General features: G+C 34.5%; 1 protein-coding gene across 3 annotated transcripts in view; it reads right to left on the bottom strand.

Annotated features, from left to right (window-relative positions):
• Positions 1-1,309: 1,309 nt before the first annotated feature.
• Positions 1,310-14,345, bottom strand: part of LOC110105967 (protein timeless homolog) — a 68,010-nt gene continuing 54,974 nt past the window's right edge. Inside the window, exons 16-19 of one of the 3 annotated variants that reach the window (XM_020835667.2) lie at positions 11,859-11,927; positions 11,419-11,634; positions 3,925-4,041; positions 1,310-1,903 (exon numbers count right to left, since the gene is read on the bottom strand). In XM_020835667.2, the coding sequence (XP_020691326.1) occupies positions 1,621-1,903; positions 3,925-4,041; positions 11,419-11,634; positions 11,859-11,927 (685 nt within the window). In that variant the 3' untranslated portion in view covers positions 1,310-1,620. The remainder of the gene's footprint in view (positions 1,904-3,924; positions 4,042-11,418; positions 11,635-11,858; positions 11,928-14,345) is intronic. The other 2 variants (XM_020835668.2, XM_028697634.1) reach the window with 2 other exon arrangements.

Here is a 14,345-nt window from a genome sequence, read left to right as displayed (position 1 = left end):
AATACACATAATTAACATTATACTACCTTGAGAGATGAACTAATGCTTCATTATCGACTTGAAAAGAGAAATAAATTTTATTTTTATAATCAAACTTAGCATGAGGAATGTAAAATTTATACATAAGGATAAAATAAATATTCACTTATCATATTGGAAATGAAACTAATCAAGGATTCGCTTTGGCTTGTGTTCAAAAAATTTTCCCCTACCATAAAAAGGAATTTATGCATGATATAATTTAATATGGGTTCTAGAGTCCATATAGAGGTAAGCCTCTGTAGTTATTTATATCTCAAGATAAATCTTCAGAAAATCCTTGACTAAAGAGAGGATTAGTCTTTCCAAATGTATAAAGTTTTAAATAAAAAATTTGAGTTTAGAAACTTAAAGATTGATTTACTTTTAAGAAGAAATTTAGAATTTTAAAATTTATATAGTATTTTGACAAGACACTGAAGGGTGTACAATCAGAACTTATGCTTGTCTTGAGTGAAAAGTTAGCTAATATCATAAACACAATCAATTACTTAAGCATGCAAGATAGGATTACTCTATTCCTAAGGAAACGAGGATGCTTAGTTTAGACAATTTAAGAATAGAATAATTGCATAGGGTCCTTAAGATTTGATTTAAGTATGTTAATTAGTGATTTAAGAGATAATTATTATAAAGAATGTGTTAATTAAGATACTCTAAATTTCTTTAAAGTACTCAACCCCACATCCTAAACCTTACGAATCCAAAGCATGTCGGCCCTCCAAATGGAGTCAAGCATAAAAGGCTTCTGATTTGGTTTAAGTATTTAATTAGGTGTGTTGGTGTTTTAGATTTAAGTTAAGGTTGTTTGGTTCAATTATCTTGAGTTCAAGTGACGTGATTTTGGTAACTTGAATGTTACATGAAGTTCTCTAATTTAATTAAAAAAAAAAAAGACTCGATCAAATTACTTAAAGTTAATGCAGTAGCAAGGAGACAAAAAGAAAAGCAAGTCGTTCCACACTGGCACGATTTTCTCTTAACGTGACACACTTTAATCCGTTCAAAATTTTTTAATTCCATTTGGCACCTACTAAAAAAAATAAACCACAACTTACTTCAAAATTTCACTAATCTACATCAAATGCATATATTATGAGAATTTGAATATTTAATAGAATAAATTTAAGATATAATATAATTCATTGATAAGTTTAAAAATTATCATCTAAATTTAAAAAATAATACCTTCCATTTTATTATTTTCTTATAATAACAAAATTGAAGATGATATACACCATACTACACAGATGTTTGAATGTATGCACTCAATAATACTTCATACCAAAAAGCTTTAATGTAAAATGTTCAGCAAAAATCAATTTATTTACACTTTCAACAACGCGAAGGGAACATGTTGGGAGAATCAATAGCATTAATTAAAACATCTTTTTACATGGTTACTTGTAGCCCTACGAAGCCAACAAAAAGTTCTGGGCATTGAATTTTCAGCCATTGTTCCCCCCGAAACATTGATATTCCAAGCCAAATACTAGCAAATCTTAGCTCATCAACCTGTTCAAAAAATTTCCCATTCAGCTAAATAAATTTTCATCAACCAATGGATATGGTTTCTATAATTCAATAATCATCTTCTTCAAAATCGAGTATCATTCTTTTTTTAGATCCCATTGTTTTAGGTGCCACAGGACCCATATCATCCCCTGAATCTATCGAGTCCTCTAATTCAAAATCTTCAACCTGCACATCTTGGTTTGATGCAGAAATTTCACTCATCTGGTTACTTTTTCCTCTATCAAGTTCAATTGGAGTGTTATTCATAACCCAATCAACGGAGTCAACTGCTTCTGGACCATTTTGATCCTCCACAGATTGTTTTATCTTGCGTTTGGCTGATGCATCTCTGTATGGAAAAATGGTTGTCACGGGTAATCAGAACAAAATTTATAAAAAAAAAATAAAATCATGTTGTGCTGCATTCATAACGAGGTACGTGTTAAGTTGCAAAGCATAATTTGGCTAACAAAAAAAACTAGATAAGCAAACCTCTTCCCAGCTATCTTAAGCTTCACTTGAGACAATTTTCTTATAGTTTTCTAAAGTAGTATTTAAGCACAAATTTTTTTAAAAACAACAAATTAAAAACTATTTCAAATGAAGCCTTTGTTTTCACTTTATAAACAAGAGGGGGTATCTTTATATTGCATCTAAAAATTTAGATTCATAAAACTAAATAAAATTATAATAAAATGTATGATGATGACAATAGGATGTAACAATTAATTGAATGCACACCTCATAATTATATAGTGAATTGATCTTTTTAGTTGTTTGTTCTTTTTGCTCTAATTGGTTGAATTATGGCCACATCTCATCATTTAAAAATAAAAAATAAAAAACCTACTGCACTGTAAAAGAAAATACGTGAAAGCAGAGATGAAGAACTTTATTCCAAAAATATTGGTCTAAATGTAATATCGTGCAGTAACCTGTCACGAAACAAAAGTATAAATTATGGTTCATGAAATGTTTAATGCATTAAAAGCCGAGTACCTATGATGCACCGACACTTCTCCTCAAAGAGGCGTGCAGTGTCTGACACCGTATCCGACACGACACTCGTCCGACACTCCTCCGACACGTGTCGGACACGCCGAACGCCGAAACGTGTCCGATTAAAAAATATTAAATAAAAATTGGACACGCGTGTCCGACACGCGTATCTTAAATATTTTATGAATTTTTTTAAATATAATTTCTTGTATTTGGCGGCATTTAAACTAAATTTCTTATTTCATATCCACAACATTAAATCAACTTCCACACTTAAAACCCAATTATCGAATATTCTCATTTTCATTTCTTTTTTGCAGTGAAGTTATTTTCATCTCCTCTCTCGGTGACTGATAAACGGCATCAACGCCTGACTCTCAACATCCTAATACTAATCATTTTAAGCACAAATTCTAGTTAAATGACTTATTATTTTCAAATTATTTTTAAAATTATACTTATTTAATTTTTAAACACTATTTTTTAAATATGAAAACTATAATAACGTGTCTAACCCGTGTCCGTGTCCTATATTTTCAATAACTGACGTGTCCGTGTCGTGTCGTATCTGTGTCGCCGTGTCCGTGTCTGTGCATCATAGCCGAGTACTTATGGAGAAATCATGCATATTACCATTTGGCCGGCACAAACAAAGAATTATAGCGAACTAATTGCTCAGAAGAAAAATCTTAGGAGAGCTAGAGGTTGGCTCACAACCACTTGATTGCTTTGATATTCGTGATATAACATCACTGAGAGTTGATCATCTCAGAGTTGTACACTTTCAAACCAGATCCAATAAAACCTTCTTCGTGCATTAGCTTTTTTTTATCTTCGGACTAGTAGCTTTAGAGCACACAGTTACCATGATTAATGCATTAAGCATAGTACGAAAATGGACATGCATTCATGCACACACACTTCATTTTGAAGATAAAGAGAACAAGTATACCGGAAAGCTTAATAACTACTACTTGTTATGGCATGAGATGTATGTGTTTTTAAAAATTTAAAATTCTAAGAGATCCATAATATAAGTAGATTTGCCAAATCAAATAAATCATCTATTTTTGCCATCAGTAAGAGATGAACTCTTAACAGCGTCTAGTATAATGTCCATGCTAATTTGCGACTACTGCATCATAGGTGCATTGCATAATTCTTAATATCGTAATGGGAAAACCTGAATGGCGTATAATATTGCTAAGTGGAATTTTTGGGTTTTAAATGGAAGATGGCGGTGATGAGGTTATGGAAAGTGAAAGAGTGGTGTTTGAGCCTGATTAACGTGCTTAAGGATTAAAAACCTTGTGTTGGCACCAGTTCAAATGAAAGGGTTGGCGCTTTAATGCCAGAAACAAAAGGACTTACTTGAAGAACGAGCTCAAAACCAAATCATGAGAATCATTTTCTTGAGGAGCTTCTTTCAGGGTAGGTGAACTACTCGTGGGAGCACGTGTTCCTGGCACACGTTTCTTTCTATTGCTTCTGGAATGAAAATAAAAGACAAGAATTAGCATGATCAAGCATCTAAAAATACAATGTGAGTTGATCTAATCTTCCCAGGTGATAATTATAACTAGATACTTTCAGTTCATAGGAAAACATCTTATTCGTCATGTAGCTGTAAGATGTGACACAAAATCCTTTTAGATTAAATCTTGTTACCATGAGATGTAATCGATGCTATCCTTGAATGAATTGACAAGATGAAATGATTTGCTTACTCTGCAATTGGGATGCAAATGAAAAACTGAAAAGTCAAGGATAACCTTTCTATTTTTTGAGGATAACCTTTCAAGAATGGGGAGTTCCACAGTTCACTTGAGAGTAACAGCTGAGGATAACCTTTCTATTTTATTACTATAAAGCAAGGTTCAATTTCCATATCATAGCTGAGGTAAAATCTCATTAGATACATCAGAATGCCTAACATGATAAGAGAAATTGCTAATCAATTACAAAATGACTATTTTCAAATGATATGTAATTTTAACAGGATTCAAGTCTTGATGTATAAATTACTTGCCGATCCATGGGTGAAGCAAGGGACTTTTGTTAATTCCATACTGCATATTAAGTGCAAATTCAACTTTTATTTGTAAACTTGATAATAAGACCTAAGCATTGCTAAACTAGTTTCTTTTGTACTGTAACTCCGTATCATAATTCCTTGCAAATCATGGCCTGCGGGTCAAGAGATCATAATCAAACAGGCTCACCACTACACATCAGCCCCTTAAAAGACCATTGTGATGGGAGTTTCATCAGGTGCGCCCCTATCTAAATGTTTTTTAAGGCATGGGAAATGAATTCTAGTCAGGCTCTGACCTATTGGTGGGACAAGTGGACAAGTAATCTCCTATTTGCACCTATTTTCATCCAATGTAGCATTTTTAAACCTTTAATAACGTGTATTGCAAAACTAACACAAACCAAGGCATTTTGCATAGGATGAAAGAATAAAATAGTATAAATTAAATAATCACCACACATAAAAAGAAGGATAAAGCATCAGGATGAACTATAGGAAAAACGATACACATAAGCACCAAACATCATTAGTTAGATGTGCCGCACAAAATGCTCATTTTGTTGAATGTATTGAAACTTAGTGATTTTCAAGAAAAGCAAGAGAAGCAAGCGAATAAGTAGACTAGAACTCTAGTACCCAAAGAAAGCTCTATTAGAGAAGAAACACTCAGGAGTGGAAAAGAGCAGAAGAGTTAAGGAAAAGGGCTCTAGAAAGAAGGGTGTAGTTAGCTAGAGATTTGTAATCTATCGTTTGCCAGAGGGGAATGCGTGTTAATAGATTGCCAACGAGGCAGGGTGAAAACTAGATCTCTTTCCTTTGGCATATAGTGACCTTCCACGCATGGGTGTAAAGTGTTGAATCGACCGAAAGCCTTTCTTTAATGTGGAGGGGGAAACCTTGACTCTCCCAGTCATGGCAATCATTGCATTTGGTATTAACATAAATATTAATTAATTAAAATTAACTTTAATTAAAATTAATTATAATTAATTTAAAATTAATTATAATTATTTAATTAAATTAATCATTAATTAAAGATAATAAATATAATTAATTAAAATTATTACAATTAAAACAAATTATAATTAATTAAAAATCAACTCTAATTAAACTTAATTAAGTCATTAATCACCCCTGACTCCTTTACCTCTGTTTGGCTGACTTACGGGATTTGGCTGGAGAAGTGCGTGAAAGGCAGAGAATTACCTTCACCGCAAGCTCCCTTTGCTTCTTCCGATCCGAGAGAAAGGGAAAGTCGCAGAAGGTGCGGTCGAACAGCAAGAATGGAGCCGGAGAGGGGATGAAAGGGAGGTCGTTAGCTTCACAGTGAGCTCCCGTCTTTGAGTCCGACCAAAATGTCGGAACTCCCAATCCGATTGTAGAGGGAAGCCGGAGAAGGAAGCAAAGTCGAGCGTCCACGAGAAGCCGAAGAAGTTACGCAAGGGAGAAAGTAACTTCGCAGTGCGCGAGCTTCCGTCCCGCTTCCGATCAAAGTGTCGTCATTTTCGATCCGATAGGAAGGATAAGTCGTCGAAGGAGCAGAGCCGAGCGACGATGAAGGATGTCGAAGAAGTGATCGAAAGGGAGAAAGTTATCTTCACAGTGAGCGGCTCCCGTTGCTTCTTCCGATTAAAATGCCGTAACTTTCGATCCAACGGAGAGGGAAAGTCGAGGAAGGCGCGCGAAAGGTACACAGTTATCTTCAATAGCCAGCAAACTCCCGTTTCTTTGCTTCCGATCGGGTGTCGTAACGTCCGATCCGTGGGAAGGGAAAGTCGCAGACCGAGCGAAGTCGGATGTCCCGGGAGAAGCCGAAGAAGCTCGCGGAAAATGGAAAGTGAGAGCGAGAGTGATCGAATGCCTTGCTTCCCTCTCCCTATTAACGACACTAAATCGTGCGGAGATGTGGGGACGCGACATCAGTCGTGAGCGACGTGCGGAATTTGGCGCCGAACAGGTACGTTATTATTATTTTTTTTTCTTTTGTATACAGTTACGGGTCAACATTGGTCGAAAAGACTAAAGCAAAGAGTAAATGAAAAGATCCTAAAGAGTGACTCAAGACCAGACATTAGAATTGGGTGTGAGAAAGCATAAGCGGATATGCCGATGGCCGGAAAGTAGCTACACGCCTCAAAAAAGAGTTTATTGGGCAAGGAAAAGTCGAATATCGAAGTCCGTTCAAGCTTTCAGAGTGATAGCAAGAAAATCAAGAGCAAAGTAAGATGTTGTAGCGATCTAAGCCGTCAACGAGCAATTCATCTAAGTTGAATCCAAAGAAAGAGATCTAGGCTCGAGGAAAGAGAAATAGGAAAGAAAGGGAAGGAGCTATTCAGATGGGTCGAATCCACAAGGTCATGATCGTGTTAAGCTTGCGCTTACATTTTACAGCATTGAGAACTTCAAATCATCCTCCACAACCCTAACCTCACAACCCAATCTTTTCAAATTCTCCTTTTAGCTGTGATTTGAATGTATAAAGTTTTTTCTTCAACCGCCTTAGTTCAACATGGGTTCAAAACTCCCATTAGATCGATTAAAAAAAAAAAGGAGCGAATTCGATTATCATAGGTAGTCGCTCATCCGCATTCCTCATATCTTAAGCTAAACCAGGATATGAGAATATGAATAGGAGTCTCAAGCCAGGACATAGGAATATAGATATAACCATATTTCACCACAATATTTAGTGTTGGATGGAGGCTTTCAATGGGCACAAGCCCTCATATTAAATTACATCCCCATCTCCTCTTTTTTTTGGTGCAGCATTCATCAACTTTTGCAATTAGAATCCCTTGGGAAACCATCAGTTCATTGTATATTCTTACCAAAAATCTTAGGCCAGGCTACTATCTTAATCTTAAAATTGTCAGCAATTATTAAATATTGTTATTAAGATTCTTATTGCATCTTATCAGTGTCATATTTGATATGGCATGTTATAGGAACTCAATATGGATGTTTTATGAAAACTTCATGACTTGTTTGAGAAAATATGGTTGTCCATATAGATGCCATATAGTCTTAACTTAGCCATGTTGAAAAAAAATTTAATTAGTTGACATAATCATTATTGTGGGGCCTACAAGGTTGTAAGTGACTCCAATCTCAAGCAAATCCAGCATTGAATTGAAATTAGCTCAAAATCATTTGTTCAAATCAAGCTTGCCTTATTTATTTTGATGAGAGAAAACTTCGATCTTTGAATCAAATTCATAGCCCTATTTATACTACTAATATGGCATAATCTTTGGTTAACATATGTTTGATGCGTGTCATATAGAGCCCACTTTTGAGTAAGAAATATTTCAATTCATTTTGGCGAGGCCTATATATCTAATATGGCTTAATCCCCACATGGATAATAAGGCCAATACATTTAGAATGAGATTTGGATGGACTAACTAAATGCATTGAATTAGTCTATGGGCTCGTTGTTTAATTATTCCATTAATCCATTAATCCATTGTTTGATTGTCATTTATCTAATTTCATCCTTTTTATATATATTTGATGGCAACTCAATAGATCGTAGTGTCAATAGGATCTTCAGCTTCATAGAATAAAGTGGTAGGTGATTATGCAAAGCGGTTCGAAATAGAAAGACTTATAGACTGATGCCACAAGGATTTATAAGAGTTCTTAATAGCATTCATAATAAATTAGGACAGTAGCACCAGCATTGAGATCCAAAATATTTTGATGATGATCATGAGGTCACACTTAAGATATTAACATGAGCTTCATTGTATGTGACATATGTTCAATGTTATACAATGATGTGATTTTTTTACATTGGTTGTTATTTATCTATTACCTCTTGAAGAAAGAGTTTTTATTGGAGGAGATTTAAATGGATATGTTGGTAGAGAGGTAGATGATTTTAAAAGCATTCATGGTGGCCATGGATTTGGAACGACGAATGAAGGTGGCAAGACCATATTGGATTTTTGTTTAGCTTATGATTTTTTAATTGCTAATACCTTATTTAAGAAAAGGAATGAGCATCTCATCACTTATAAAAATGGATATATTATACACAGCACAGAGTTGGGACAGCATTTAGTTTCTTATTAGAAAATTAATCGTTTAGTATTGACAAAATTGAAAGTTATTCCGTACTGTGAAAAATTAATCTGACCCAACAATCGATATTAGTTTTTTACTTTAAATAAATAGGGCTATAATAATAAAAATAAGTAAACAATTATTCTAGGATTAGGTAATTGGGGACATTTAAAGAATCCTTACACAAAAATATTTTTGGAAATAAGAGTTTGTCTGGCATAGGATGCTAAATATTATGCTGGGAAAAGTGGCTAGTATATTAGAATAATTGCCAAAAGAATGCCTTGGAGTATCAAAGGGAAAAGCTCCTAATACGTAAAATAGTGTGGTGTGTGGACATCTAATGTGCATAGAAAGAATTAAAAAGTAAGAAGGCTAGTTGGTGTATCAAAAATTGGATTAATTTTTAAAAATCATGAAAATAAATCTGGGAATATATAATGAGTGCCTCGTCAATGGATGCTAAGTAAGCAATATGCGATGCCAAATACATAGCTTTAGTTGTTATTTATATATAATAGAGTTAGATACTAAAGAGGGAGAAGGTTATATGTATTAAGTTAAGCCAACAGAAGATCATGGAAGCTAGCTAGGATTGTTGCGAGTTCAAGGCAGTGTATTAAAAGAATGAGATCACAAAAATTACTTTTCTTATATAGGATGATTCAACAAAGATGGAGAGATTTTGGGGCTAAAAGGTATTTAATGAATATTAAGGTGACAACATAAGATGCCTGAAATATAGTGACCTCATAGCACCCTAATACTAGAAAACATGAAGACTGAAAGTTAGAGAGCTTTAAAGAAAATGAAGGAGTGGAAAAGCTGTTGGTACCGAATGAGAGTTATTCCAATAAGGTGTGGGAAATTGGGCTTTAAGGAGTTGAGGAATTTTATGGCTACTAAACTTTTAATACATTTTTGAAAGACTAAGAAGATGTCATGAATGACTTAGAGAATGAGTGTGGTTTAATTCCTCATTTTTTAAAAGAATAAAGACTGATGCCACGACAGATTGTGTGAATTATTGATGAGTATTTAAGTTAATGTTCATACCTTTAAAATATGGGGAGCGAGTTATGGAGCCAATAGTTGCACGCTGAGGTACCTATTAGTTCTCAAATCAATTTGGTATATCTTCGCCGGCGTTAGGTCGACTATGGTAAGCCATACATTTATTAGAGTTTATTTGAGAAAATATATGAGTAAAATAAGAGATCTACATATGATATTTATTTGATATTTAAAAAAGCAATATGATAAGTGTCTAAGAAAGTGCTATGGAGAGTTTTTCTTGAAAAGAAGGAGTCATACTAATGCTTATATCAAATCATCTAAGATATGTATGCAAGGAGCTATTATCTTGGTTCAAATACAAGGATGAATTCTTGCACACTGTATTTCCTCCTTATTTCCGGTTTGGGTTACATCAAGGACAGCCTAAGCCATATCTTTTTTGCTTAGTCGATGATGTTTATCACTAGACATTGTCTAATAAGATGTACGTTGTGTGTATCTTTCTTATTGCGATATATTCTCCATTGTTGATAAGCTAGAGAGGGAGTTAAAGGTAAACTTGAATTATGGTATGGTCAACCTAGTAGTCTAAAGAGTTTTCTGCTGAGTAGATCTAAACGAAATATATTGAGTGTAATTTTTAGTAGTAATAGACCTAGTCGAGGGGATTGTGACTTTGGGCTGAGCAAAGTCACTTAATAAGAGTACAACGTTTGTTCAGATATCTTGGATCTAATTGCGTTCAGAGTGATGGTAGAATTAATGGATGGGGATAAGCATCAGCAGAAATTTAAGTTGGATGGTGAAGTGGAGGAATGCATACGGGCTTTGTTATGTAGAATAGAAAATGGTGACCCCTCAAACTTAACGGGAAAATATTCCTATAAGAGTTTCAGTTGAGCGCAACTGCAATGACTTAGGATGGTGCCGATTTTGTTGGCTTTAAAAGAGAAGCATAATACTAACTTAAGTGTGGCAGACATGAGGATGATCAGGTGGATGAGTGGCTTTACCCTTAGAGATAGGATACGAAATGAGCATATACGTGAAAAGGTTGGAGTAGCTCCAGTAGAAGATAAGATTAGAGAAAGTCGCCTTAGATGGTTTGGTCACATAAAACGGCGGCCTTGCGATGACCCGGTTAGGAGAGTAGAGGTATTAGATTTGACTTATGTTAAGAAAGGTAGGGGTAGACCTAAAAAGACTTGGTTAGAAAATATTAGGAATGACCTTTCTTTATTAGATTTAAACGAGAATTTGACTTTTAATAGGACACAATGGAGAAAAAGGATTCATGTAGCCGACCCCACGTAGTGGGATAAAGGCTTGATGTTGTTGTTGTTTGTTGTCGGTTGTTATTTATCTCTTTCTTATTTTACTATTTGACTTACACTATATGTTGAATATTCATATTTTCAGAAGGAATATCTTATGAATTTATATGACAAATACTTGAAACTTCTTATGGGAATTCATTCAAACGTTATGCAGAGTCTCCATGGAGCTATAAAGTTTAGTTGGGAAATAGTACTGATAAAATTTGTAAATCAACATTCTTCTATAATTTCCAAAAATTAGTAGACTTTGAATGTCATTTTATTTCACAAAATAAATTAACACAAAAAAATAAACTTTGTGATTTAATAAAGTTTAATGTGTTAAACATATCCAAAAGAAAATAAAGTAGCAGTGATAATAATAGAAATTGTGATAACACAATGAAGATGAAACTTCTATAAGTATACCTCTCTCGAATTGCTAGCAACGTTTCCTCATCGGAGTTCTGTCTTACTTCATTGATTTCATTCGTTTCCTTGCCTTTCCCTGACGTAGATGAGATCTTACTATGAGGCAATACACCAAGTTGTTTAAGCTTGCGTGAAACTTGGGCCGCAGTGAATTTCTTGTCAGGGTTCAGAGTATTAGCAATCATGACATTACGCTTTTTATGGCTTTTGAACCTGAAACGGGAAAAGATGAAAAATCAAACCTGAAAAGGATGAAAAGGGCAGCATGTAAAGTTCTTGTAATCATAATGGACACATTTCAAATTTAATCACAATTAGCTGAGAGAATGACGTAGCACATAAAGTATATAGCTAATACAGAATAATTAATGGCAGGTAGAAAAGTTGAATTCCAGAAACACATGCGAATCAGCTATTATAAATCACTGCATGCTCACTTTTCATAGAGTATTTTGATCTGAAGCTCCTCTTCTATGCTGAAGGCACGTATTCGCTTTCTTCTGCTGCTAATTAAAAAAGGAAAATAAGAGGAAGTTTTAGTTGAAATGAAATACTGCTCCAATGTTGATAAAAGAAATATTAAAGAGTAAGGTCATAATATGTAGCGTTAATGCTTAAAAGAGAAAAGTCTGACTAACAAACAATTTAAAATTTTCACAATAAAAAAATAATAAATTGATTTCTCGGAAGCTAGGAAAGGACATCAGGGGAAACCAGTTGAAATGATTGTTGTTGTAGTCCATAAAAAAAAGAAGATGAGAAAATCATGTGTCATTTTAAATGGCTGATTTAGTGAGGCTGGTATGAATACAAAAGGATCAAATTAATTTGTTTTTGAAAGTGTGGTATGAATGTGTTGTTTCCAAAAATTCAACGAGCCCCAGCCTCTCCACACCAGACTCTTTTCTTTTCTATATGACAGCTGAGAGTTTTAACAAATTTAGGTTCTGGATGAATTTTTAGAAGGCAGATTGGGTTTTAGATAAGACACTACCCAGAGATTTCGCCCTCATTTTACGAGGACTTTATAATTTGAGTTCTAATTTCCTATAGGCGCAAGCCCCTATAGTCAACTACCCCTCTCGATAACGAGAGATAACTTTCAATTAATGCTATCATAAGATAGACACTGAGTACCCATATAATAGTAGCAATTTTATGATTTAAATTTTGGATATGAATTTTATAGTTTGAGCCTTAAAGTTTATCACCTTAAACTTAAAACAGGTAATGGGGGCAATAAAGACAAGCCCGATGGAGATCCCATGGTTCTGTTGTCCCGGGCTGTCATGATCCCTAGTCTACTTAGTCAAAGGAGGTAGTCGATCCAATCTGACAGAAGGCACCTTATTGACAGGCATGGATTGCTTCGTCCAAGGATACCTTGTAGACCTTTATCTAAGGAGATAGATCTGAATCCACCTTAACTGACAAGTCTTTATTCCTATCGAATATATCTTATGATTCATTACTCAAGAGTTTGAAGCCGTTAAGGAACATGCGGGCTTTGGCCATGATCGTAATATAATGGTGTCATTTTGAGGGAAAACCACCCGAGTCACGTCCCTGCTCGCAAGAGACTATTTAAAGATGAATCTTAGTGATACACCCGACAAGACATTTACTTTTTATGAGCTAAGCTTAATTTAAAATTTATCACCCCCGACAAACGATTGCGGGTGGTGGATGGATTTTAATTTTAAGATTTTAAGTGACATGCTTTATTTTAAGAATTCAAAATTTTATTGGTTTTGAGATTTAACCCCTCCGGTTGATATTTGCATTCAACATGACCATCATCAGAGTGATATTAAAGTAACTGATATTTTTGTAGGAATTTGGGAGGCAATTTATGATTCAAGTTAGGTTGACTCCAGTCCTTTCATGGGAGAGGACGAAACTTGAACTTTTGACCCGAGCAACATTCTCGAACCATGGATTTAGGAATCATATGTGATGATCAGAGCACATCTATGTTGCATCGATACGGATACAGTGACACGGATACGACACGATACGGATACGGGACACGTCAATTCTTAAAAATACAGGATACGGGTACGACGCGAACACGACATTATAATTTATAAATCATACATAAAAATTAAGAAAGCAATCAAAACATAATGTTTGAAATTACAAAAAAAATTTTGAAATTACATAGTATTTTAATTGGATACGTCTTTGGCATATCCAACATGTATCGGTGGAGTATCGGAGGCGTATCCGTGTATCGGTGTATCGGATACAACACACCTTCATAAATAGGTGTATCGGTGCAACATAGGAGCACATGCAGGTTTTGTTTAGTTTGAAATTAGAATGTTATATTAATGAACATTTGACCCAGTGCATCAATCTCATACATTTGTGTTTGTAACTTTAACATGTTGATCAGAGCATATGCAAGATGTTATTTTCAAGTGTATCTTCAATATTATCATAAGGATATCGTCTTCTATCAGCTTGTATAAATGTTACGGATCCGGTGGCTTATCTTAACTTAATTGTGATCTTCAGTACTCCACATTTATTATAATGCTATCTATTAACTGACCCGTATACACAGATCTAAAACCACCTTCTTCAATCTTGTTAGAAGAACTAAGGTTACTAGTAGTAGCTTGAATTTACCTTAGAGAAAAAGAGATAGTTTCTAGACTCTTTAGATTTATCTAAAAATAGGAGAAACCCCACATTATCATCATTGGGGAAGTGAGCTTTTAATGTATACCTTGAACAACAAATAACTTTGCTTTACACCTCAATCATTTCTTCCATTTCTGCACTTACGTTTATGATAGTTTCTACTTTTTTTTTTTAATGAGGCCTACAAGCTGGTGGAGTACAAACATAACTAGTTGTGGCAATGTTAAGAGAACTAGAACCCACCGAATAGGGAATTTTATCTTCTTGACTTTCAT

This window comes from Dendrobium catenatum, unplaced genomic scaffold, assembly GCF_001605985.2.
Source record: "Dendrobium catenatum unplaced genomic scaffold, ASM160598v2 fragScaff_scaffold_114, whole genome shotgun sequence".
Classification (NCBI taxonomy): Eukaryota; Viridiplantae; Streptophyta; class Magnoliopsida; order Asparagales; family Orchidaceae; genus Dendrobium; species Dendrobium catenatum.
The sequence above is the reverse complement of the archived record's forward strand: the minus strand, read 5'-3'. Positions and strand labels throughout refer to the sequence as shown.